We start from the raw sequence: 26,499 nt of genomic DNA, 5'->3' as shown, positions 1-26,499 counted from the left end.
CATTAAGAACATTCATGCTGTTGTGCAACCATCACCTCCAACCTCTCCAGGACTCTTTCCATCCTGCAAAACTTAAAATCTGTCCCCATTAAAAACTAACTCCCGGGCTTCCCTGGTGGCGCAGTGGTTGAGAGTCCGCCTGCCGATGCAGGGGACGCGGGTTCGTGCCCCGGTCCGGGAAGATCCCGCATGCCGCGGAGCGGCTGGGCCCGTGAGCCATGGCCGCTGAGCCTGCGCGTCCGGAGCCTGTGCTCCGCAGCGGGAGAGGCCACAACAGTGAGAGGCCCGCGTACCGCAAAAAAAAAAAAAATAATAATAAAAAAAAAACTAACTCCCGGGACTTCCCTGGTGGCGCAGTGGTTGAGAGTCCGCCTGCCAATGCAGGGGACACGGGTTCGTGCCCCGGTCCGGGAAGATCCCACATGCCGCGGAGCAACGAAGCCCGTGCTCCTCAGCTACTGAGCCTGTGCCTTAGAGCCTGTGCGCCACAACTACTGAGCCTGTGCTCTAGAGTCCACATGCCACAACTACTGAGCCCACGTGCCACAACTACTGAAGTCCATGCGCCTAGAGCCCATGCTCTGCAACGAGAAGCCACCGCAATGAGAAGCCCATGCACCACAACGAAGAGTAGCCCCCACTCGCCGCAACTAGAGAAAGCCCGCGCGCAACAACAAAGACCCAATGCAGCCAAAAATAAATAAATAAATTTATTAAATAAAAAAAAATACTCCCCATTTCCCTTTCCCCAGCCCCTGGAAACCAGCCTTGACTTTCTGTCTCTGGATTTGACTACTCTACATACTAACATAAGTGGAATCACACAGTATTTGTCCTTTTGTGACCGGCTTATTTCACTGGGCATCATGTCTTCAAGGTTCATGCATATTACAGCCAGTGTCAGATTTACCATCCTTTTCTTAAGGCTGAATGAGTTTCCATTGTATGTGTAGAATACATTTTGTTTACCCATTCATCGTTTGAAGGACACATGGGTTGCTTCCACCTCTTGGCTGTTGTGACTAATGCTGCTATGAACACGGGTGCACAGATATCTCTTTAAGACCCTGCTTTTAATTCTTCTGGGAACATACCCAGAAGCGGAACTGTGACCCACATGGTACTTTTGTGTTTAATTTTTTGAGGAACTGCCATACTGTTATAGATTCATTTTCATAAGTGGATGGATCATCATCTGATCTTTCTTCTAGTTTCCCAGTGGACAGCAAGGCACTTGGCACTGCAGTTTTGGAACTGCTCCTTTAAGCCTGGGGAGGGCCTTCTGCATCTCTGGGGGCAGCATGGGAGGAAAGCAGAGCTGGGCGGGTACGACCGGGGACTGGGGCACAACTGTTTAAACCAGAGCATCTCCGCTGTTCAATGTTTTATTTTAAGCTTCCTCCTAAAATAGTTTGAGAGGGAGTGTCTCACATTAGAAAAATAAAGTGTAAAGGCCACTCTCTAAATATATAACAGCAGCCGAAACCAGTGCAAATTGTTTTAAGTTTTACAAAAGTGTGTGTAAATGTCAACCAAGAGAGCACAATGGCAGCACTGTTTGCACGGCTGTGCCCGCCAGTAATCGGTCAGTTCCTCGGTGCCCTCGGGTCAGTAAGCCTCTCTGGAGCCCCTGGCTGCTCAGGGTGAGCGAGGCCCGTACAGGGTTGGGGAGAGGGTGCTGTAGCACCTGGACGGCTGGCCTGAGGGCCCTGGGAACTCCCACCCCACTTTACACTGGAAGACACTTCAGGAAATAAAGGGCTGGGGCCAGAGAGGCAGGGTCACATTGGAAGCACTGGGGCCACCAGCTGTGTGACAGCAACGAAAGAGACCCAGAGAGGGAGAGGAGTCGGCAAAACAGAGATGACAGAGACACACACAGAACGTGCACGGACCTACCTGAGCGTGAACGCTTTGCCACCTGGATGAGGCAGGCGCAGATCTGGGCCGGTGTGGGCGTGCGTGTGCCCGTGTGTGTGCATATGTGCGCGTACATGTGAGATCGTCCTGTCCGACAGGTAAAGGGCTGAGCTGCAGGATCCCGTCCATCTCAGCTTCACATTTTAACTGCTGTCGGTCCCTCGCGGTTGTCCACGTCTGGTCTCTCCTTGCCTTTCTCTTCCTTCATCTCACGTCCTCGCCTCCATCCTCTCCAGCATCCGGGTGCTGGTCAGTAGCGGGGATGACACACAGGTGTGCACACACACACACACACACACACAAACACGTGTGCCTCTGGGGTGCGTCCAGGTCACACGAATGTCAGCAGGGCTGGAGGAGGTGACAGAATGACTCTCTTTCCCCCCTTCCCATGTGTAAAGTCAAGCTTTCGAGAGGGTTGGAAGTGTAAACAACACGAGCCACCCCAAGAAATCTGAAAAGGCATTCATTTCAATAGAGCAGAAAACAGGACCCATGGGTGGCAGGCCACGGCGCTGCCACGTCATAAACACGCTGTGCCACTAAAGAGAACTGGCATCATTTGCAGCAACACAGATGGACGCAGAGATGATCACACTAAGTGACGTAAGTCTGACAGAGAAAAACGAATATTGTATGCTATCACTTGAGGAATGGAATATTTCCTGCCATATCATTCCAAACAAGGAATGTCACAGTCATCAGCAAATGCAGCCACCCCAGGCGGTGAGCTGGTGAGCCCTGAGGAAACTCCGGATGTGAAAACACAGGATCCTGGCCCCAGACAGCTGAGGTGCAGATCAAAGGAATGATTTCAGCGAGCCCAGACGCTTGCATCCTCCCATACGTGGAAAAGCGCTACGTTCCTTACCTTGGGAGGAGCTGGTTTCCTTTCATTCGCAATAATATTCTGACGTTCAGAGTACCTGCCCTTCGCTGCAAAACTTCTGTACAACCTGTGACCCCGCCACTGCCTCCTCGGAGCAGTTCTCCCAGGGTTACTTGAGATGCTGCCTCCCGGGCTTAGGTCCTAAACATTTCCGCCCAATAAAACATAACTCTCAACTTTTAGGTTGTGTGTATTTTTTCAGTTGACACACTTACATGTGGAATCTAAAAAAGGACACAAACTTAGTTACAAAAGAGAAACAGACTCACAGACATAGAATACAAACTTATGGGGAAGTTTGAATAAAGAGCACATGTAGAACTCTCCTTATATGTTTAAGGGGAAGAAAATGAAAACGAGATGCCATAGGTCCTGACCTGGAGTCCAGACCCCAGGTGAGGCCGGGTGGGTGAGTACAAGCTGCCAGGGAGCCAGGACTCTGCGTCCTCTGGCCTGGCGTGGCCCGAAGGGAGTCTGCATGGTTTCCTGCAAGAGAGGTGCTGACACCAACGCGGCCCCTTGATCGGCCACCTGGAAGGCCAGGCAGAGTTTAAACCAAGTTGGAGGTGAGCACTTTGGAGTTTTAGGAAGAGCAGCTGGGAGCCTGTCTGCAGACCAGTGCTGGGGCCTAGGGACCGCGGGCTGCAGGGAGAAGGGTGCAAACAAAGAACAGAGAGCTTGCTCACCACCGAGTCTACAAGGGTAAAATCGTCAGACGCTGCACCCCTGGCCGACCCACCACCGTGCACCCTGAGAGGGGCTCAGGAGGAAAACGGGGTGGGCACTCTGTGCTTTGGAAAACTGGCCCCCTAGATAGACACATACCTCAGGAAGAATTGCAATGACCCCAGATTCCTGCATCTTCCCACACAGAGAACAGCACTAAAATCACTAGCTCGAGATATCTGGTCTTTGTGACTTGCTCATCTTTCACCAAGATGTGTGCTTGCTGCATGCATTCCCTGTAGCCAAAAATTGTTTAGAAAGCATCCCCTCCCCTCCCTCTTCAGAAAAATTCCCTCGAAGCTTCTGAGAAGCCGTCTCCCAAGCTACAGTCCTCAGCAAGGTCCCTGAATGGAACTAAACACTAATAACAGATTATCAGAAAGAGAAAGTAAGAAAACAGTTCCATTTACAATTGCATCAAAAAGAATAAAATACCTAGGAATAAATGTCACCAAAGAGGTGAAAGACCTGTCCACTGAAAACTATAACTGATTAAAGAAACTGAAGGGCTTCCCTGGTGGCGCAGTGGTTGGGGGTCCACCTGCCGATGCAGGGGACACAGATTTGTGCCCTGGTCCAGGAGGATCCCATGTGCCACGGAGCGGCTGGGCCCGTGAGCCATGGCCGCTGGGCCTGCGCGTCCGGAGCCTGTGCTCCGCAGTGGGAGAGGCCATGGCAGTGAGAGGCCCGCGTACTGCAAAAAAAAAAAAAAGAAAGAAAAAAAGAAACTGAAGAAGACACATAAATGAAAACACATTCCACGCTCATGGACTGGAAGAATTAATATGGTTAAAATGTCCACACTACCCACAGCAATCTAGAGATTCAATGCAATCCCTATCAAAATCCCAATGGCACTTTTTCCCAGAAAAAGAACAAACAATCCTAAATTTGTATGGAACCACAAAAGACACTGAATAGCCAAACAAATCCTGAGAAAGAACAGAGCCGGAGTCATCACACTTTCTGATTTCAAGCTATATTACAAAGCTGTGGTAATCAAAACTGTATAACACTGGCATAAAAGCAGACACATAGATCAATGGACAGAATAGAGAGCCCAGGAATAAACCCACAGATATATGGTTCCCTTACAACAAAGGAGCCAAGAATATACAATAGGGAAAGGATAGTCTCTTTAATAAATCGTGTTGGGGAAATTGGACCACTACATTACACCATACCCAGAAATTAACTTAAAATGGATTAAAGGCTTGAACCTAAGACCTGAAATTATAAAACTCCTAGAAGAAAACATAGGTGGTAAGCTCCTTGACATTGGTCTTGGCAATGATTTTTTGGAACTGACACCAAAAGCAAAGGCAACAAAAGCCAAAAATAAACAAGTGGGACTACATCAAACTAAAAAGTTTCCATACAGCAAAAGAAACCACAAGCAAAATGAAAAGACAACCTATGGAATGGAAAAAAATATTTGAAAATCATATATTTCATAAGAGGTTAATATTCAAAATGTATGAAGAACTTACACAACTCAACTGCAAAAAAAAAAAAAAAATACAAACAGTCTGATTAAGAAATGGGCAGAGGATCTCAATAGACATTTTTCCAAAGAAGACATACAGATGGTCAATAGGTACATGCAAAGTTGCTCAGCATCACGGATCATCAGGGAATGCAACAAAACCACAGTGAGATAGCACCGCACACCTTTAGAATGGCTATTATCAAAAAGACAAGAAATAATAAGTATTAGCAACGATATAGGGTAAGGGGAACCCGTGTGCACTGTTGGTGGGAGTGTACGTTGGTGCAGCCACTACAGAAAACAGTATGGAGGGTCCTCAAAAAACCTAAAAACAGAACTACCATATGACCCAGCAATTCCACTTCTGGGCATTTATCTGAAGGAAAGGAAATTACTGACTCAAAAAGATATCTGCACCCCTATCTTCACTGCAGCATTTTTTTTTTTTTTTTGTGGTACGCGGGCCTCTCACTGTTGCGGCCTCTCCCGTTGCGGAGCACAGGCTCCGGACGCGCAGGCTCAGCAGCCATGGCCCACGGGCCCAGCCGCTCCGCGGCATATGGGATCCTCCCAGACCGGGGCACGAACCCGTATCCCCTGCATCGGCAGGCGGACTCTCAACCACTGCGCCACCAGGGAGGCCCCACTGCAGCATTTTTTATAACAGCCAAGACATGGAAACAAGATGGATGAATGGATAAAGAAAATGTGGTATATATATATATACAATAGAATATTACTTAGACATAAAAAGAAGGAAATCCTGCTATCTGTGACAAGACAGACTTTGAGAGCATTATGCTAAGTGAAGTAAATGAGACAGAGAAAGACAAATACTGTATGATCTCACTTACGTGTGGAATCTAAAATAACAAAAACAAAGAAAGAACACCAAGCTCCTGGATACACAGACAGATTGGTGGTTACTGGAAGTGGGGAAGGAGTGCAGCAAAGTGGGTGAATGGGGTTGAAAAGTACATCTCTCAATGGCCACCATCAAAAAGTCTATAAAGAATAAATGCTGGAGAGGGTGTGGAGAAAAGGGAACCCTCCTGCCCTGTTGGTGGGAATGTAAATTGATACAGCCACTATGGAGAACAGTGTGAAGTTGCCTCAAAAAGTTGTTTCGATTTTTTTGCAGCTTTTCTACTCACCCAGGACCCAAGAGGATTTTGGATCACTGCTCACGATGGTCCCAACAGCCAGATCCTCAGTCCTGTCACTGTGGACAGGCCTTTAGAAACCCCAGTGAGGAAGGGAGTCCAGCTGGGCACAGACCCCAGAGCCCTCTGCAGGTGCACCCAAACCCCAGCTCCTGTGCCCGCCCTTCCCGGGACTCCCCATCCCCTCTCTGTTCCCCACCCCCACCTGGCAGGGATGCCCTAGGCAAGTCCTGGGGCCCCGGCCCCATGCTGCCCACTAGTCAGTGTGAGATTCGGGTCATCTCGTGCACAAGCTCCTCTCCTCCATCCCCGTCCACCCAGGCTCTGGCGTCCAGCCACTGCCTACAGGCCCTAGGCCTCCACAAATCCCCTGCCTGGACCCCTCTGTGACCGTGGTCCTGCAGCCCCTGTGAAAGAAGGCGAGATTTGGAGTTGTCAGTACTGGCCTGAGACCTTGGTTCTACCTCTTTGCCAGCTGCAAGAATTTGTTCAAGTTTCTTGAACCCCCCTGGACCTCAGATCCCCCTGAGCTTACTCCTTGCTGAGGATTAAGTAAAATCATCAATGCAAAGCAGGTGCTCAGTAAACATTTGTAAAGGGGTGAGACCAACTCTTTCCCAGACTTAAATCCCGGGAGGATTTTATTTTGTAGGTCCTTACAAGAAACATTGCACAACGTAATGGAACTGTCTTCTGGTGGAATTTCATAAAAGATGTGGGAGCATTATTCAGGTGGCTGTGCCTTTTACTAAAATCATATGTTGGGGGATAACTTTTCAAAGGCCATTTGACCGACAGACAAAGTGGAACAACTCAGTGGGACCCAAGAGCCCCTTCGAGCAGCATCCCATGGTTTATTCCACGTGTGTTAGGACTTCACCTGGCAGAGGTCTACCTGTATTATAGGTCTGCGACAGACGGGACCACTGCGTTCGTTTTCACAACTTCCTGCTGATGGGCCAGAGGGTTCTCATCCAGGGAAAGGAAGGACAGATGCCTCGAAACCTGGATGGTCAGACCACTGCGCTACACGCCGCAGGTGCAAACAGAGCTGTGCGGGGCAAGGAGATGGCGCTGACGACACGGCCCTTCCCCTTCTCACCCACCCCACTCGTAATGGCAACATCTCCTCAGTCTGTCTCTCCCCACAGCTAAGTCGCTGGCTTGGGCTCAACAGGGAAAGCAGACCGGAGGCAGAATGAAAATATGCATCGCATCATTATGTTAGCAGGAGCCCAGCTCCTAATGACGGCAATTAGGGCAGCGGAGGAGGCCTGGTGGCTGGCCTGGAACACGGCGCAGCTCTCCACTTGAACCACAGCATCAGCTGAGAACCGGGATCACGTCTTCAGCAGGTAACACAAGTGGCCGCAGAAACCTTAGCCCCCTCTTTATCTCTAGTACTTGCAACCGGATAGAAAGTCACCTGGCGTATATCCATAAAGTGGTCTTAAACTCTTCTGTTACTGTGAACAGGACCTGTCTGCTCGTCTCTGGTCCCTGGTGGCAATTAAGCATTTTCAGGGAAAGTGGGTGGTTGTGCATCTGAAGAGGTCTGTGACCGCGGACCCCTCGAAGTGCAGACACAGCGGGAAATGGGACTGACTTCTCATGGGTCTGGGTCACTGGCTCTCCCCACCTCTGTGCTGGTTTCTGGAGGGCTCACAACACGTTTTGGAACAGAACTCCCGCTGAGGGTCTCTGCGGCCTGCTCCCCGTGGCTGCCGTAGCCTCTGCTTCTCTCTGTTCTCTCACGAACAGGGGCCACTGAGCAGAGGAGAGAGGAAGCACCTGCTCTCCCTGAGGCCTGGACGCTGAGGGCGGAGGGGCGCCCCTCAGAGCAGGGGCACTCGCCAAGCGTGACCACCCTCCCCCGACTGGCAATGCAGGTCCTAGTGGGCACGGGGCATGCGAACACACAGACACAGGCATTCTCGATCAGCCCCTTTATTTCTGGACTGTCGCCAAGGCCACTTCGGGTCGCAGGCACATCACGGAGTACCAGGGAAAGCGGGCCAGCAGGACCCAGCGGGGCCGCCTCCTCACGGGCAGCTGAGCCGGCCACAGAACAGAAGTGCGCGAGTCTTGCTGTGCTGGATAAAGAAGAGGAAAGGGTGGTCGGCACAGAACCTGGGGGTGATCCTGGCGCAGCGCAGCATCAGGACCGCGGCGGTGGCGGCGGCCGCCTCTGTGCCCGCCTCGTCGACCTCCACAAAAGCCTTGTGCACGACCCGGGACAGGCACAGGTTGCTCCGGGACGACATCGCGGAGAAGTCGGCCCTGGCGCTCTCGAAGGCGTCGGTCACGCCCAGGGCGCGGAGCACGCCCTCCATGTCGTAGTTCTCCTGCAGCTTAAACTTGGGCAGGGACACCTCCACCTCCTCCTCGCCCATCAGGTCCGGACTCGTCCACTCGACGAATTTCTCATAAGTGAGTTCCTTTTCCACCTAGAAGAGGTGAGTAGAAGGGCTTCGGGTCCAGAGCAACGCTGCCCAGCGGGACCGTCTGCTGTGGCCCGCACGCACCGCGCCGTGGGTTCGAGGGGGCGGCCGGGGGAGTCGTGCCGGCTTCAGAAGGGGTTCCCACTGGGAGGTGGGGAGCCTGCCGGGCGGGGATTCAGACGTGACCCCCTTCCCCCCACGGTGCGATTACTGCTTAGTTACCGTTTTCAAATCGGTGTTTTCATCGGGAAGCATGATGATCATATTGAGCTCGCTGCCGACGTAGGGAAGCACCAGAATCTTCGTGAGTATCTCTGGGATGTAGGTCATTTTAAAGGTGGATTTCATAAACATCATTTGCACAGGCTTCTCCACATTCTGTAAAGGAATGGATAAACAGGAAGTTGAAACAAGACACTGGACGAGTCAGCAGAGCCGGCCACTCTGGGCCCCAGAAACACTTTGTTGGCTTCCAGACACCACACCAGTCCCCTCTCTTTTGCCAGCTCACCTTCACTGCTTCCGCCTCCACACCCTGGGGCACCCAGGGCTCAGGCCTCATGCTGCTTTTCTGCCGGTGACCTCAGCCCCGTGACTTTAAATAGAATTCCCACATTTATACTCCTGGCTGGGACCTCCCTCCCATACTCCAGATGCATCTACTTTACTGCCTACTCAACACGTGCATTTGGACGTAACAGAAACCTCCAGTGTCACCTCTCACGCTGGCTCCTCGTGTCCCCTCCACGGCTGCTCCATCTATAATTTTCCCCATCTCGGTTGACGGCACCACCATTCACCCCAGGAGTGTCCCTGGAGTGTCCTTGACCCCTGTCCTTCACACCCCACATCTGACTCATTACAAACCACGCTGGCTCCACTTTTAAGACACAAAGCTTGTGCTTCCCACCCCCACTGCTGCCAGCCCAGCCCCGGTCATCGTGACAACTCCCAAGTGACCTCCCTGGTCCTGCATTTGCACAGGGGCTAGAGGGGTCCCGGGAGGTCGGTGCCACAGCTCTCTGTGAGAGCTCAGAGGAGGGGTACACAAACCGGGCTGGGGGCACTGCCAGGGAGGCTTCCAGACGCCGCGGGAGAGGAAAGGGGGATATACAGGTACTGACAGAGTGGAGACAGAGACATGGGTAGGATCCGGGGCCACAGAGAGCTTCATGTGCCACAGTCTGGAGTTTGAACTTGATCTCAACAGTTCTGGGAAGCCAGGAAGGACCCTAAGCCTGACAGCTATACCGTGGACGTGCGATACACACAGAATGCCCAGCGGCAGCATGGACCACGGTTGATGACACAGTAGAGGAGGGCAGGGCGAGGAGAAGGCCCAGGTTTGCCGGGAGACCGGGTGCTGGGCTGCCTAAGGCCACACGAAGCACCAGCTACTTGAGGTCAGCCTTCTCGCACGTTCTATAAATCAATGTGAACACAGGGACTGTTTCCAAGAACCTCCTCTGTTACTGCGAAATACCCATATTCACCTTGCTGACTCTGAACGGCCTTTCCTTGGTGTGCTGTTTGTTAAACTGATTCTCCCAGTTTCCTTTGAAGTAGATGGCGTTCACGAGAACCAGAGAAGTCATGGAGTCCACTGAATCTGGAGACAGCAGGTCTATAATTTTTCCTGAAAAGAAGAATTAAAGAACCAGTTAGCTAAAGGGCTTCCTGACAGAGGCATCGGGACGACATTCACTGGGCCGTCTTCTTGAGGGGTCAAGTGCACAGATGAAGGTGCTCGCCTTCCCCCAACAACCATGTACAGGGAGACTGGCCCCTAAAACAAAGGCAGCGACAAAAACTTTTAAAGCTCTGGTCAGGAAAACACCATCGGTTGAACAAAACATAAAAATGAACAAAGTAGTATGTTATGTGCAGGATAATTCACAGTGAGAGAGAAAGGAACGTTGGATGTCTCTGATTCAGGGGATTGTCCTGAAGGTGAGAGGCTGTAGCTTGTGTGGAGAACATTTAAATTAAGAGCCGCAGGTAGATGAGGACTTAACCAGGTGTCCTGCAATGATGCTCAGTAACCCGCAGAGCTCAAGCAGTGCTGGACAGGCAGGCAGCTTGAGACCTGTAACCAAATGTTTCTTTACAGTCTTTGTGAAAAGAAAGATTATATTAACATTAACAACAACAAGAAAAAAATTAAAGTGAAGATTGTTCTGGAAGAGGTGCACCAAACATTGATGAGGAGAGGGAAAAGGCTAGAGAGAATAATTATACACTGACTGTATTTCAAAAGTAGATTTTTAAAGTTTACAGTTACTCAGAGAGAAAAAATCATTCCTGTTTACATTTGATGGTCTTGTGAAGGAACTGACAATAAGATTAATTAACATACGATGAAAACACCTCCTGTACAGCACAGGGAACTCGACTGAATACTCTGTAATGACCTATATGGGAAAAGAATCTAAAAAAAGAGCGGATCTATGTATAGGTATAACTGATTTGCTTTGCTGTACACCTGAAACTACCACCACACTGTAAATCAACTATACTCCAATAAAATTAATTAGAAAATACCACGAAAGCAGAAATAACAACATATCTTCACCTTCTGTCCTTTGGGCTACCCAGGTGTTTATGTGCTTCCTGGATTCCTCCGCAGCGCTGATAAAGTCGAGCTCTTCCATCTCTGCTTGGTAGAATTTGCGGCAGGAATCTTTGAAAGACTAGGAGACACAGAGCAACATAATCGCATGGCTGCAAAAACAATCAACGCCAAGAGCTTACTTCCTCACCACAGCAAATCAGAACGTTGATAATTTTATGGTTTACATGTGTAGTGTACAAATGAATGCGAGGAATTCACCTTAAATCCTTTCTCAGTCTTCAGCTACATTTAATAATAAACACAAACTAAGAAAAATAATGGTCTGGATGTCAAATAAATGCCATGGACGCCGCACCAGCGAGGTCAGGATGCTGGCACTGAGATGCAGCAGCTGCAGAGCCACGGCCGTGCCCAGTGGGCCCCTACCACGGTGAGGCCACTGCTCCCTCGGTGTTTCAGAACCGCTAGCCGTGAACCAGGGCCCATTGTCCCACGTTAACATGGGAAACCCCACGCCACCACTTCCTCAGCACTCGCGGTGAGGTGCTAAATCCACACCGTTCAGAAGGGTTCCACCTGCGGCTACGGGCACTTGAACTGCAGCTGGTGCCACTGGGGGAGTGAATACTTCACTTCATCTGCGTTGAATTAACGACACTGGGACATAAGTAGCTGCGTGTCCAGTGGCTGCCATCGCGGACGGCAGTGCGTGGGGTCCTGCATCACCCCACCTGTGTGCGTCTCAGCCCACAGGCCCTCTGCTGCACCACAAGGTCCCCCCTGCCACCTCCCTGCCGCCTTGGTCTCTACCTTCTTAGTAAAAGCAGCGAGTATGACTTACTGGGACGAAATCATAAGTCTTCTCTCCAAAGAGCCTGTTGGCGGTTCTGAGCAAGTACTGTGTGCCGGTCCTGTTAACTTCGGTGAGAAGGTTCTGGAAATCCTGGTGGACGTCTCCACCTCCGCCGCTGCTTCTGCTTAGAGAAAGTGCCTGAAATCAAAAACAGATAAAAACGTACAACTTCAGTGTGCCCTGAATGCAGGAAATGGATACGACACTGAAGTCAGCCTAAGGACCACACTGATCCTCACTGCAGCTTAAAACGAGATTCACCCAGTTAAAGACACAATGCTTCCTGGAAGCCACCCAGCCTCCCTCCTGCAGGGAGTCCGAGAAGTGACGGCAGGAGCAGAAATGCCCCTTTGCAAGCCCAGTTCCGTGCGCCCACTCCTGTGGTCTGTCTGCAGACAAGGCTGCCCGCCAGGCCTCCCGTCTCTGCACACACACGCCGCGTCCTTGGGTCTGGGCTGGCCCTGGGACGTGCTCTGACCAGCAGAACACAGGAGAGGTGACTGTTCCAGGCCTGGGCCGAAAACGGCCCGGCAGCTCCACATTCGCCGTCTCGTCCCCCAGCCCTCATGGCCTAAGAAAGTCCCCGCTATCCCGTTGGGGGCCTCGTGGGCAGCCCTGGGGAGCCAACACTGCCCGGGGAGAGCTCCTTGTGGGAGGACGGAGGCCCCAGCCAACAGCCAGCACCAAGGCCCTTCCTAGATCACGAGTGAGCCCAGCGGGCACCACGGGGCCAGGCCAGAGTCTGAGAAGCTAGCATCGTCATTCCCAGCCACTCAGCTGCGGGGCTGTTTCTTTTGCAGCCATAGAAGGTCCAGGCAGCCGTCCAGGCATGGTTCTGCTGTAACACGAAGCTAGAACGTGGGTGCTGGCTTTGGACCCAGCAGCTGGCTGAGGCTGGAAGGACAGTGCGGAAACCACTGCCACCTGCAGCGGTGGGAAGGCTGGCCCTCTCCCCGGGGAATCGTGTATCTGGCAAAGGAGATGCCCGGGAAGAATGCGGCATCGGTAGCCGCCTGGGAAAGCGCGAGGGAAGAGAAAGATAGCTGAAGAGGGAGCTATTTCATTGTCAAGCAGAATTTAAAGGAAATATTTGCAACCCAGGACTTGCTGGGTGGAAAGTGAAAATGTTTCTCACTCCCAGCCTCTCCAGCTGGCAAATGATTCTGAAAGTAGGTGACGGCCTCAGGGCAAAGGTCAAACTCAAAGCACAGGCCTCAAGGGCAGGATCAGGACACTTTATTAAACCTTGGAGATTGAGGCAGGGCCCCGAGACCCTCTCAGCCAGACAAAGGGCTTTGGGACATTGTCCCCCAGCCCAACGGAGCCCTGCCTCATGAGCTTGTGCCCGTGTCCCTGCTCAGGGAAGCAGAATTTAAGCTGCTATTAGAGACCCACACAGTTCAGAAGCAGCCTCGATCCCAGACACCCAGCCTCCAGAGCTGCGAGGAAGGAAACTGCTGCTGCTTAGGCCACTCAACCTGGGACTTGTCAGCCTGAGCACACGGACACCTCCCCACGGCACAGGGTGAGCCCTCCCTGTCTCTCCAGGGTGGGCCAGGAGTGGGGCGGCGGATGATCGGTCCCTTTAGTTCACGGAGGTCTGCACCCAGGAGCCTCAACAGCCCCGTTCCTCCTGGACTTGGCAGCCCGAGCCCGGCCCCGAGAAGGGATGAGACCCTGGGCCTCGGGAAGCTGTGAATGCTTGGCGGGGCCAGAGGACAGACTACGGCGGCCGTCGGTGGCCCCAGGAGCTGGACCTTCATGCCCTGCGCAGCCCGCCTCGGGCCGGTCTGGGCTTCACTGCAGGGCTGGCCTCGCCAGCCGGGCCTTGGCCAGCACATCAGAGCAGAGGTTGGATGAGCACTTGCTCATTCAAGTGTGTCCTCCTGGAAGCCAGGTACTGAGCTGTCAGGAAGGCCCGGCCACCTGCCAAAGAGACATGGTGTGGGAGGCCCAGAGGACAGGGCAGCACAGAGGGAGTTATGTGTCAAGAGCAAGGCCTTTGGGATTTGAAACATGGAGGACCAACTCAACTGAGAAAGTAACAGCATTTACCATCGCCCAGAACTGGTTTCAGGCACATACCTGGGACATCTGGGCCGCGGTGTTTCCCTTTGCCCCCATGAAGACCATGGCCAGGGAAGAGGAGATGCTTATGGGTGAGATAAACACATTTTTCGAGTTGTCTTCACCCAGATGTTTCAAAAGGGTCAAGGCAAAGGTGCCGTTTGCTTCCGACAGAGCATCCATGGTGGCGAGTCTGAAACGATGGATTTAAAATCAGTGTCGCGTAAATTTAGGCTACACGTCGGCCGTGTCTCACTCTGTTGTTAAAAGTTACCACTGACACTTTGGTTCAGCAATAGGTACAGGCACAAAACTCGATTTCTTTTGCGGGGTCCTCAGAATTACTTTGTGGGTTTTTTCTAACATTTAGTGAACACAGTTGAACAGTGATGTGATAACACAGAAAGAGAGTGGGAGGACCCCCATCCAGGGTACTTGCTGGGGGTGGAATCGGGGAAGCAGCTGTTCGCTTTTGCTTTCATTTCTGTATTGTTTGGTGTGTTTAAGGGCCTATATGTATTATTTTATAATTTAAAAATCATTCAAAATGATAAATCCAACCACACAGTTACACAAGAAAAGATGGTTGAATGTTTTTTGTAATGCGGGAGCAAGGCCCCCCCTTTAGGATAACCTGAAGCCTTAAGGTAAAAGACAAATCAAATCACGTACAAAGAGGCACGAAAGCCTTAAAAACAAACACCTCTGACGTCCAGTTCTCCTTCTATGAGACCTCAGCTTGTGCCAAAGCCCAAATCAAAGGCCCCGTCCCCAGGCCCCTGCTGCCCCCCAGGCCCCTGCTGCCCCCCAGGCCCAGGCCCTCCTTGCCCGGTTCTGGACGAGGGCACTTGGGGACTCACGCAAGAAGCACAGCCTCTAGCATCCCTGATGCAGTCAGACGTCACGACTCAGACCCCCCCCACACACCGCACAGGTCATCCTCTGGCCTGGGGACAGGGCCACCAAGACGGCCAGTCCACCAGGAGACGCTGCAGCCCCATGGCCCTCCATGAACTGAGTAAGGACGGGGTGTAGGGCCCTGTGTGTGTTAGGTCTGCTGCAAGGTCACCTGGCCAAGGAGATGTCCCACGAGCCCCCTCCCCACCCATCCAAGACTCTATTTTGCCATCTGCATGCATTTCTCCCTCAGATGTTGAAGGAGTGTTGATTCCAATGGAAATGCCAACCTAAGAGACACCATTAATAAAGCACCCTGTCTCTGGTAATGTCCAGCAAATTTGTTTCAGGCTCTGACCTTTCTGTCACTGATCTCGAAAAGCACACCTACCCTCATCGCCCCCCACCCAGGAAAGCAGTGGCCTGGCCAGCCCACGGTATCTACTGGGGCCGTGGAGAAATCTGTACTTCTGTGTATTGTGTGAAGGGAATTAGAGGTGAAAGATCAATAGTTCTTCAACAGAAAGCAGCTTTGGTCTTAAATACTAAACTGGGAAAAACAAAGCAGGAGACTCAGAGGAAAAGGCACGGAGACCAGGTTCACAGTCCCAGCTCTGGCACCCTGCGTCAGTTACTTGATTTCTGCTCCCTGCATGAGGAAGGGGATACACCAGATAATCTGCGTGCTGATGGGGTTCGGGGCAGGCCACCCCAAAATGCGGAAACAGGACTGAAACTCTTGTGCCTTTTTAAAGCTCATCTTGTTTGCCTCATCTGAGCTTATTAACAGACTCACGATTTTTTACAAACAAGGTATTTCAATTAGTGGATGTCTGTTTTCTTCTTGGTGCTCAAATTGTCACAAAGTGGGGGCTGGTGGGCTTCTCTTTAATCTACTTTACTTTGAGATGTTGATCTCCAACACCCTCCCTTTACAGGTCTTACATCCATTTTGAATTTTTTTCCCAGTCCAAAGATACCAAGTTTCAGCCCCTCTCTTGGCTTCATGGAAAAGCTGTAAAGCACAAAACCGAACCCTTGACTCCTCAAGGAGCGCGTGAGTCTTGGTGCTGCTGCGGCGAAGCTGGACAGATGTTTCCTTCCAAGCCCTTCACACACCACGCTGTGAAGGGGAGACACCACGTCAACTTTTCATCCACCACCCCACCCCCGACCTTCCTCAAACACAGCTGAACTCAGAGACGCCCGTCCGGGCTGCAGTGGTGCCAGCCTCCTCGTCGGTTGTACTGATGCGTGGACCCCACTGTCTGCCGGCCACGCCATCCCCGTGGTTCCACTCTGGACTCACTGCTCTTCAGCTTGAGCACTGCTGACCCCCCCAGACACTCCTTTGGGCCCAATGTCTTCCTGCTTCATGGTTTACTCCCTTCTTTGATGAAGCGAATCGTCCAATAGCTTTCTAAGACAGAATACACACATTTTGACTTCTTGCATGTCTGAAGATGTCTTTATTCTACCATCCCCTATGATTGACGGTTTGGCAGCCTCCATCGATGGGCCCCGTTTACTCATTTTGCCGTGCGCTTGGTGGGCCCTTTCAATCTAGCAAATCAAGAAAATTTCCCTTCCTCTCTGGGAACTGAACTTTTTTTTTCCCCCATTTTTTGGCCACACCGTGAGGCACGTGGGATCTTAGCTCCCCAACCAGGGATCGAACCCGGGCCTCCTGCATTGGAAGCACGGAGTCTTAACCACTGGACCGCCAGGGAAGTCCCTCTCTGGGAACTTTTAAGGCACTTGTCAGTTCCCTGCAGACTGACTGTTCTCTTTTTCTGGGCCTCCTACCTGCACGAGTGGCAGGCACAGACGCTGGTATCTGTGGGCACGTGGGACTGCACGGCTGCTCGCTGCGTGCGGTGGATCTGCCCCTCTCTTGCATTTTCCATCACAATGACGTTTTGTTCCATTTTCTGGAAGATACTCATGACTTTCTCTTGCAATCTTTCTACTGATTTTTTCCAGTCTCAGCCATTATACCTTTAATTCCTAAAGACTCCTTGTTCTCTGCTGTTCCTTCTTTACTGCCTCCCCGCCCCCCACCCAGTTCCCTGGAGAACATCCATCACAGTCTGTGGTGTTGTCTTCTGCTGCCTGTATCGTCTCTCTTCTCCTGGGGTCTTCTGCTATTGTGCTGGTGTTTATATTATTTGGGTCTCTTTCATACACAGGCTTTCCACAAATGCTTGACGATCCTGGGATGTCAGTTATATTTAAGAGGGAAACACAAAACGAGGTTGGAAACTGCTCACATGGCAGGATGTGTGCGATCAAGGGGTCAGTAGCTTTTTTTTCACTGAGCAACCAGCAAATGGAGGAGCCCCCTGGTCTGGCTGCAGGTGGGGTAGGGGCCGGGGGGTTTCTACGGGATCCGTAATCCCCTCCTCTCAGACCAATGCCTGGGGGTCCCTGAGATTGCACATCAGATCCTGCAGGGGTGAGACCTGATCTCCTACTGGGTTCTGGGTAAGGCAGGGAGGGTGGCTGTCCGCTGCAGAGTAGGTGGCCTGTGGGGGTCACCTCAGTCTGTGGACACGCTTCCTACCCAGGCCCCGTTTGCAGCCCTGCACTTCACCCCTGCCTTTGCTGGCGCTTGGGCCCCAACGTTGAGCCTGTCCGCTCCGTCTGGTCTGTTTCCCCTCCTCGGCACTCAGCCCCTCCCCTGGTCACTTCCCTCCTCCAAGACCTCTGACCTCTCTTGTCCACTCTTTGTCTCCTCTCTCCCTTCTCTGTCCTTGTGTTTTTGACGCTTCACAAGGCTCCTTCATTGTCATTTTAGCAGGGTTTTATGAAAGGAAGGTGCTAAACACATGGTCACAAATCTACAAACTATTTTTGTGAGCAGAGAAAAACATTAAAAGCCATCTCTTCGCCCATTACCTGGTTCCTCTGCTAATTGTGAAATAAATGTCCAAACTCCAAGTCCCATTTATTAAGATCCCTCTTGTCTGTCCTGAAATGTGAATTTGATAATAACCTGCCACATAATCATAAATGGATTTTTATGATCACTTTGCAATAATATATAAATCCTTAATAATTAATCATAAAAAGGTTAAAGAGGTCTTAATCCTAAAAAAGAAAGAAAAATAAGACCAAATTCAAACGGTTTACCATGAAGACATTCCAGGTATCAAAGGAAATTATAGCCAATCTAGTGGGGTTTTTGTATTGAGGGACAGCTCTTCTCCATTCAACGCACATACCAGTAACGATACACATGTCACAGGATCACACAGCAAACACAACACCTATCAACAGCTTTCCAAGCCCCTACTTTTTTAGCTTCTGTAGATAAGAGAGCCAGAAGTGTCCTTCATATACACACATGCACACACACACTTGCTAAATTCATCATATATTTCAAAATTATTTACAGCTTCAGTAACAATATGCCTTTTAAAATATATTTAATCATGAACATAAAAACCAGAATTAAGGTTTCATTAATGAACAGTGTCATATGTGTGTGTGTGTGTGTGTGTGTGTGTGTGTGTATAAAACAAGTCTAACAAATCTACCTTTGGCACCATTTTTTCCCTGTGGCACCATCAGTAACCTTCGGCTGTTAATGTGCATAATTGGTTTAATTCAACTGATCAAGTCTTAATAATTTTTTAAGGTGTCACTATTTAATTGTGCTTCTTGTCTTCTTGGATTAGGATGCCTTAATTTCCTAGAGGATTTACTATTAAAGATTGGTTTAATGGAGACCTGAGCTCCTGCTTTGTCCCCACCTGGTCTCTGGGGCAATGTGTGTGTATGTGTTGTCTAATACGTAAACGGGATGATTCCTTCTACTTTATAAGTTTACTGTGAGGATTAGATAAACTAATGCCTGGCACACAGCGGGTATTCAATAAATGGTGGGTAGAACTACACGTTATTTTCTTTCTGCTGATGTCCAGGCCTGATCTCAGGTCCAGCAAGCTTGGCAGTGTAAGGTGTGTGGCCTTCCCTGGGGTCTAACGACAAACACTTGGTGTGATGTAGGCCACTCTTTGTGTAAGCAGAAAAGAATGGTGATTCCATTCACTCTAATTTCACTCTATGGTTGCTGGTTGGAGTTACCCCACAAGAAGCTGAACTGTAACAAAATGCCGTGGATTGGAACTGGCCTCATATATTGTTTTTAAATACTCAGCTTACATGACCAAGTATGACTAAAACTGTGACCCTTCTCTGGGGTGGCCTAAAGCCGGGGATGCAGGCACTCACGAGCGGTGGGGAAGAGCGGGACACACCCAGAACCCTGAGGACCACAGCCCTTCCTGCTAATCCCGGGGCACATCTCTGAGCCGCGGCAACGCCGCCACAGGACCTCAGTCCAGAAGCTACTTTTCACACTCCCCCTCCCCACTCGGCCATATGATACACCAACAGGGCCGGGAGGGACCGTGCCAACACTGACCCAGCTTCCCCCAGCACCCGCGTATTCCTGGCGGCATGTGAGGACTAATTTTCCATACTCTCTCCCTCAAAACTGAGCTTTATGGGGGGGGAGGGGAAGAAAGCAACTGAAGAGCCAACCTCATCCAGCACGCGCAGCCCCAGGTATGACTAAAACCTCTCCCCGGTCCTCTTAGCCCTGAAGATGCCTAACCTTGTAGCACTGTGCCTGCAGCGAGTTTAACAAACAACAGACGTGCCAGGATCTGGAATGGTCCTCACGATTATCTTCGCAGGCCTGAGGCCCCCGAAAGCGCCTGAGCGCCGGCCACCCTGTGGGCGGGAGACCACTGGGCAGCGGGGCCGCCTGGGCACCCACCCGGGCTTCTCTCGGGCCCCAGCCCCACCCGCGCTCGGGCTCCCAACGCCCGGCGCCCTGCGGCGCGCGCCCGCGGGGGGTCACCTGTACGCGCTGGGCCCGGAGTGGCCCCTGGGGAGGCTCGACACCGCCCCCATGCGAGCGTGGGCGAGACCGAGGGTCGTCTGCGTCCCGGGCCGCGGCGGCCGCCACACTCACCACGCCGTCACTTCCGCCGGATCCGAAACGGAACCCCAGCTGGACGCGCGACCCCGCCCACCCCTCCGGTCCTCAGCGGTCACAACCCGGCCGCCCGCCCGCCTCCCCGCCTCCCCGCTTCGCGCGCAGGCCCAACGCCACGGCCCGAGGCCCCGGACACTCACCGAGCGCGCGGCCGGAGCGGGCAGGGCGGCAGCGGAGGGGACAACGGCTCCGGGGGCCCCAAATACCGCGGCCGGGAGGCGGGCGGGGCGGGGGCGGGGCGGGGGCGGGGCCGGGGCCGGGTGGGGCGCCAGGTGCGCTAGGTGCGCCGCCGCGTCCTTTCCGCTCCCAGGGTGGTGATTGCGTACCCGGGGCCGCCTGGGGCGTGGATGGAACGAAGGCCCGGCTCTCCGGAGGCTTTCAGTGGGGCGACCAGGGTGTCTCTGTGTCTTAGTCCAGAAAAGTGCCCCCCCGGCACGTGGGCTTGAGTCGCACAGCGCAGAGCAGAGCGCGCTCCTCCTGGGTGTGCGGAGGGCCCAGTTATCCGACCCGTGTGAATCGGACACCAGGGAACCGACAGATTACACAAATGCTATGGAATCCTGGTCTGCCACCTCGGAGTAGTCTTGGAGAACGGAAAGGGCTCGGGTGACTGCGGTGGGGAAAATGCTCTCCTCGTCTTCAAAATGATAAGTTCAATTTTGTAAACCTCAGATAGTTTAGTGCCTCTTCTGCCCTTAGCCTAAGCCAGGGGCTCTCAACATCGACACTATATTTACCTCTGAGCCGGATAAGTCTTTGTTGCAGGAGGGCTGTCCTGGCCCCTCTACCCACTAGATGCCAGCAGCAAACCCTGCCATCCCTCCCCCAGAGTGACTGTTTTTAAATGTTTGGAGTATAAACATTGACGCAGGTTAGAGGTATCTCGCTTCTACCCTTATCTTCTCCAGCCCTTTTCACCCCAAGTTTATTAGCTCATCTTTATCCTTCCAGTTCATCTTCTTGCAGAGATAAGCAACATAAATATATTGTGACATGAGAAATAAAATTGAGTCACTATGTCACCGGGTTTTAAATGGAGCTGGAAGGCCATCACGGAGGTGGACTTATGCACGGCCTCACCAGGTAGAACGACAAACCTTTGAACTGGGCGGAACCACAAAAGCTCCAAGGACTCTGCAAGAACAACCTGCAACTTGTCACAGTAAGACCTTCCCCTCCCTCTAGTGATGGCCTTAGCGATCCGTCAGGGTCAGCCAAGTCTAGCTACTGCCACCATCGGCAGCTGAAATTCTTAGTAAGGCAACCCTCCCTTCCGTGCCTTTAAAAGCCCCTGACTCCTTTTAGTACTCCCAGTGGGACTCGGTTTGGGTTCCTACCCGAATCTGTGTGCCCCAAATTGCAATACTTTGATCTCAGATTATCACTTTTGGTTTGGTTCTCGCCTCCAAGGTTTCTTCAGGTTAAAAAATATATATATATGTATATATATTCCACTCCTTATCAAAAGGGTAGCATTCTGTCTCTCCATCTGTCCATCCGTTATCTGTCGATAGTTCTGCAACTTGCTTTTTTCACGTAACACTAAATTTTGGAGCTCTCTCTAATTTGGCACATAGAGATCATCCTTATTCTTTTCCAAGGCTGCACTGTATTTCATTGTGTGCCACTGATGGCCATTTGGGTTGTTTCCAGTCTTACGTCATTACAAATAAAGCTGCCATATAAAACCTAGTGCTGGGCTTCTCAAACTGTAATGCACGTGCAAATGGTCTGAGGGTGTTGTTAAAATGCAGCTTCCACTATTTACAATAGCCAGGACGTGGAAGCAACCTAAGTGTCCATCACCAGATGAATGGATAAAGAAGATGTGGCACATTTATACAATGGAATATTAGCCATAAAAAGAAACAAAATTGAGTTATTTGTAGATAATGGTTGTAAGAGACTGTCATACAGAGTGAAGTAAGTCAGAAAGAGAAAAACAAATACCGTATGCTAACACGTATATATGGAATCTAAAAAAAAAAAAGGTTCTGAAGAACCTAGGGGCAGGACAGGAACAAAGACACAGACATAGAGAATGGACTTGAGGACACGGGGAGGGGGAAGGGTAAGCTGGGATGAAGTGAGAGAGTGGTATGGACATATATACACTACCAAATGTAAAACAGATAGCTAGTGGGAAGCAGCCGCATAGCACAGGGAGATCAGCTCGGAGCTTTGTGACCACCTAGAGGGGTGGGATAGGGAGGGTGAGAGGGAGATGCAAGAGGGAGGGGATATGGGAATATATGTATACATATAGCTGATTCACTTTGTTATACAGCAGCAACTAACACAACAATGTAAAGCAATTATACCCCAATAAAGATGTTTAAAAAATGCAGCTTCCAGTTCACTAGATCCTGAGATGCTGCATTTCTAACACACTCTCTGGTAGCTGATGCTGCTGGTCCACAGACCACACGTTCAGTAGCAAGAACTTGGTGTGAATATTGTTTTGTATGATTCCTAGATTCTTAGAAATGGGATTGCTAGATCAGAAGTTAAATACAGATATACTTTTATTAGTTATTGTCAAATTGGAATTGTTATGAATTGTTTCCTCTCACCAGCTATATCCTACTGCTTCTTCACAGACTAACAATGGTGCCTGGATATCTTTGGATTTTTACCAATTTGATAGGTGAGAAATATTGTCTCAGGTAGTTTAATTAGCATTTCCCTTATTGTGAGTGAGGTTGAACATCATATGCTTTTCATATGTTTAAAAGCCATTGCCTCTTTCTGATTTATTTTTTACCCTGTGACCCATGAGTTCTGTTCATTTTTAAAAATTGTTTGGTCTTTTTCTTCTTGGTTCTTAAGTGCTCTTTATATATTAGCATAATTAGTCTTTGTGATATGTCACACATATTTTCTCCCAGCTTCTCATCTGTCTTCTGACATTGCTTCTGGTGATTTTAGCATATACCTTTTTTATGTAGTCAAATTTAATGATTTTTCCTTTATGGCCTATAGATTTTTGCATCATAATTAGAAGTCTTTCTCCAGATTATAGAGTTCACCAGTGTTTTCTTGCAGTATTTGTATGGTTTTTTGTTGTTGTTTGTGTTTTTTTTTGTTTTTCTGGTTTTTTTTTTTTTTTTTACATTTAGACTGCTGATCCATTTAGACTTGATCCTGGTGTTTGGGAAATGTAGATCCAATTTTTACTCTTTCAAATGGCTTTCAGTTGTTCCAACTCCATTTGTTACAAAGTCTGTATTTTCACTGATGATTTTACAGGACACCTTTATTACACACCAAATAGCTGTATGCACGTTTCTGGACCCATATCCTGTTTCTGTATATGCCTGGTTCTGAACGTTATATCCAGCCACATCTGTCACTCTTTCAACTACAGAGCTTTCATGATACGAGTTACTACCTGGTGCGGGGGCAGTCCTCCTCATCGCTCCTCTCTTTCAGGGTTTTCCTGGCTTTCTCTGCTTCTTTATTTCCCCATATGAACTTGAGAGTCAACTTGTCTAACTCTAAAAAAAAGTGTTGGTATATTTGTTAGAATCATATTGACTTTACCTGTGGTGAATTAACATTGCTTCCTGATTTAGTTGTCCTCTCTGAAGGGGAGCAGCATATGCCACCCCAAAATGTGCCCCTCTGGCATGTGGATTATTTTGAGCAGAAGGCAACCAAGACCCAGCAGACTCAGGAAAACTTTTACCTCTCTCTTAACTGCCTAAAAGAATGTAGATAGGGGGCCTAGCCCAGAAAGAGAGCTGTGACCAGAGATAACTTTTCACCTGAAAGACTTACCTGCACGGCAGGGCAGACATCTGCTCTCCTTACTGTCCAGTGAATGCCCCCGCGCCCCGCCCCGTGAAGCCCCGCCCTACCCCCTTCCTTAGCTCAGGATGGCATATAAGCTTCAACTGCCTGATTGTCTTTGGGTCTTACATTTTCATGGGACTCCCATATATGAAACTAAATTTGTCTTTGTTCTGTTAATCTATCTTATGTCAATTCAACTATTAGACCAGCCAAAGAACCTAGACAGGTAGAAGGAAAATTCTGATGCTCCCCTACATAGCCAAGAACATGCTGGATCTTTCTATTTGCTCAAATATTTTTTTTTGTTTTTCAGGACTATTGAAGTTTTCTTCATAGAAGATTGACACATTTATTATTTAGTTTATTCCTAGTTATTTTGTCTTTAGTTATTTTATCTTTCTGGTGATATTATAAGTAAGCATGTTTCTTCCATTATGTTTTACAACTGGCTTCTGTTTGAATAGGAGAACATTGTTTTTATGTGTTAACTTTATAACTTGCTGCCTTACTGAATTTTCTTACTATTTGGATGAGTTTTTTTTTAATTGATTCTTTTGAGTCCTTGAGTCCTACAGCTATATTATATCACCTGCAAATAGAGATAGTTGTATTTCTTCCTCCAATTTTCATGTCTCTGACTGTTTTCTCTTGTTTGATTGCATTGGCTAATACCTCTGATAGAGTAAATTACTTAACCTACCTACATTTTAGTATGTTAATACCTAGAAAATAAAAAAATAAGCACAGGAAGCCAGCATGACTCCACAAAAGAACAAGCCATTCCTAACCTCATTTGCTTTTTCTAAAAATAGGTTTACTTGTCAGGGAGACCTATGCAGGGGTTCTGTAGACCAGTATTCTCTACCACCCTGTCTGGATTCAAATTAGGCTGGAGAACTGTTTCCAAATTATGTAGGCTAATAATTCTAGGCTCAGTATCCTTCTAGAAAGATTCCTCTTAGCATAAAGTTGTCGAATGCATATTTATCACATTTTCATAACTTAATATCTTAACAGGATTTTAATGAAAAACAGAATCAAACCCAAAAGTAATCCGATATTTAAAAATAAATGATATGAGTACACAATTGAAGAACTACTCTGATCACAGGTCGTGTGTGACAAAGGCCTGGGTTTCAATTCTCTCTAACCAGGCATGAAACACCAGCTTGATGTGGTATCACTGGAAATGCTTACGGGATTACGGCAGTTGAGCACCCCAGCCTGTTTGCAGAAGGACGCACACAGTTATTGCTCAGTAGGACTTGGTGATTCACTGGTGTCTGATGTTTACAGAATTCACTTCAGATATAGCAATGAGGTCAACAAAAATGACTCCAGAGAATGCCGTTTTCTTTCTGATCCCAGCTAATTGGTCCCTGCTGCCAACGCTGACAGAACATCTGGCCTTCACTCAGCAATAAAATGGCATTTTCTTTCCCCAAATGTCCCTGGATGGGGAACTGGTTTGAAGTCCATTTCAAAGGACTTCAGTACTCAGTGTGAGATAAAAGTAAACAGAGGCTTTCAGGTGTGGATCAAGCAGTCTGCATTTACAGTCAGTCATTTGGAAACAGAGATGAACAAAATCTGGATCATGGTTTCTAAACACAGCTCATTTTATTTATGAATTTGGGATTGTTACAGGTCAGTGTTTTCTTTCATTGTGTTTTATTTTTGAAAATAATCCTTCTTTCAAATGTTGGAAATAATTTATTGGACAAAACACTCAAAAAGCATGTTGTGACCCGTATCCAGGTCATTTAACACAAGTCAGTTTTGACATTAGAGCACACGCAGCAACTCACCCACGACCCGACCACAGAGCAGCCAGTAAACATCTCCCTGAGTCAGTGCATTTGTCCTGCTGACATTTCAGCTCCAACACAAAAGGAGGAGAGGGTGGTCCTCTCCTAGCTGTGGGCCTCTCACTGTGACTTTTGTGTCATTAACACGATTGCGTTCCATGTGCATTCTTCAGTATTGCGTGGATTGACTGACTCGCAAAATGTAAAGAGCGTTTCTACTTCATGTGCATGGTAGGGATGGATTTGGATTGACAAAAATCAGACCACAGTGAATGAGCCAAGAAAGGCCGTCTCTAAATAGTCAACTGGGGCCTTAGATAAGCAACAAAAACTTACCCTAATGGGTTAAACCATCCATGATTAGGTCAATTGCTTACTAACCCAAGCTAATTAAATGGATATTTACCACACATCTATAATGCAAAACTCTGAGACTGGTCCAGGGCTAGCTAGAACCTCTGCTCTCCAAACGGGGACATAAAATAAGTTCCAGGCAACTATCTACATCTATCCGGTTTCCGTAGAGACAGTGAACACTACATGTTTCCTACAAACAACAGAAGTCATCCAAATGACATGGAGCATGTTCTGTTAGCAACCTACGATACTTAAGAGCTCTTCATACCCTTTTTTTCTTTCTTTTTTTTGGCTGCGTTGGGTCTTCGTTGCTGCACGTGGGCTTTCTCTAGTTGCAGCAAGCGGGGGCTACTCTCTGTTGAGGTGCGCGGGCTTCTCACTGCAGTGGCTTCTCTTGTTGCAGAGCGCGAGCTCTAGGCACGTGAGCTTCAGCAGTTGTGGCACATGGGCTCAGTAGTTGTGGCATGTGGGCTTAGTTGCTTCGCAGCATGTGGGATCTTCCTGGACCAGGGCT

The 26,499-nt window shown here is 49.5% G+C and overlaps 1 protein-coding gene across 3 annotated transcripts; it reads right to left on the bottom strand.

The window, feature by feature from the left end:
• Positions 1–8,118: 8,118 nt before the first annotated feature.
• On the bottom strand, positions 8,119–20,171 carry SERPINB6 (serpin family B member 6). Of its 3 annotated transcripts, none has more exons than XM_079712251.1 (7): positions 20,166–20,171; positions 14,139–14,313; positions 12,042–12,191; positions 11,201–11,318; positions 10,122–10,264; positions 8,851–9,006; positions 8,119–8,634 (listed from the first exon to the last, which is right to left on the bottom strand). In XM_079712251.1, the coding sequence occupies exons 2-7, from the start codon at positions 14,301–14,303 to the stop codon at positions 8,230–8,232; spliced, it is 1,137 nt and encodes a 378-aa protein (XP_079568377.1). In that variant the 5' UTR covers positions 14,304–14,313; positions 20,166–20,171; the 3' UTR covers positions 8,119–8,229. The 3 variants fall into 3 exon arrangements, with proteins under 3 accessions (XP_079568377.1, XP_079568375.1, XP_079568376.1); XM_079712249.1 differs by lacking the exon at positions 20,166–20,171 and adding an exon at positions 19,888–20,014; XM_079712250.1 differs by lacking the exon at positions 20,166–20,171 and adding an exon at positions 19,639–19,659.
• Positions 20,172–26,499: the final 6,328 nt, after the last annotated feature.

The sequence above is a fragment of the Hyperoodon ampullatus genome (genome assembly GCF_949752795.1).
Source record: "Hyperoodon ampullatus genome assembly, chromosome: 10".
Classification (NCBI taxonomy): Eukaryota; Metazoa; Chordata; class Mammalia; order Artiodactyla; family Ziphiidae; genus Hyperoodon; species Hyperoodon ampullatus.
Note: the sequence above shows the minus strand (reverse complement) of the source record. Positions and strands in the feature narration are given on the sequence as shown.

What these genes read in the sequence shown, in the direction of transcription:
- SERPINB6 (XM_079712249.1), bottom strand. Translation starts at nt 19,940, where the DNA reads ATGGGGGCGGTGTCGAGCCTCCCCAGGGGCCACTCCGGGCCCAGCGCG. An exon ending in CCGCGGCCCAGATGTCCCAG is followed by an intron (nt 12,192 to 14,138) that starts GTATGTGCCTGA and finishes TTTTGATTTCAG; the next exon opens with GCACTTTCTCTAAGCAGAAG. An exon ending in AAAACACCGATTTGAAAACG is followed by an intron (nt 8,635 to 8,850) that starts GTAACTAAGCAG and finishes CACCTCTTCTAG; the next exon opens with GTGGAAAAGGAACTCACTTA.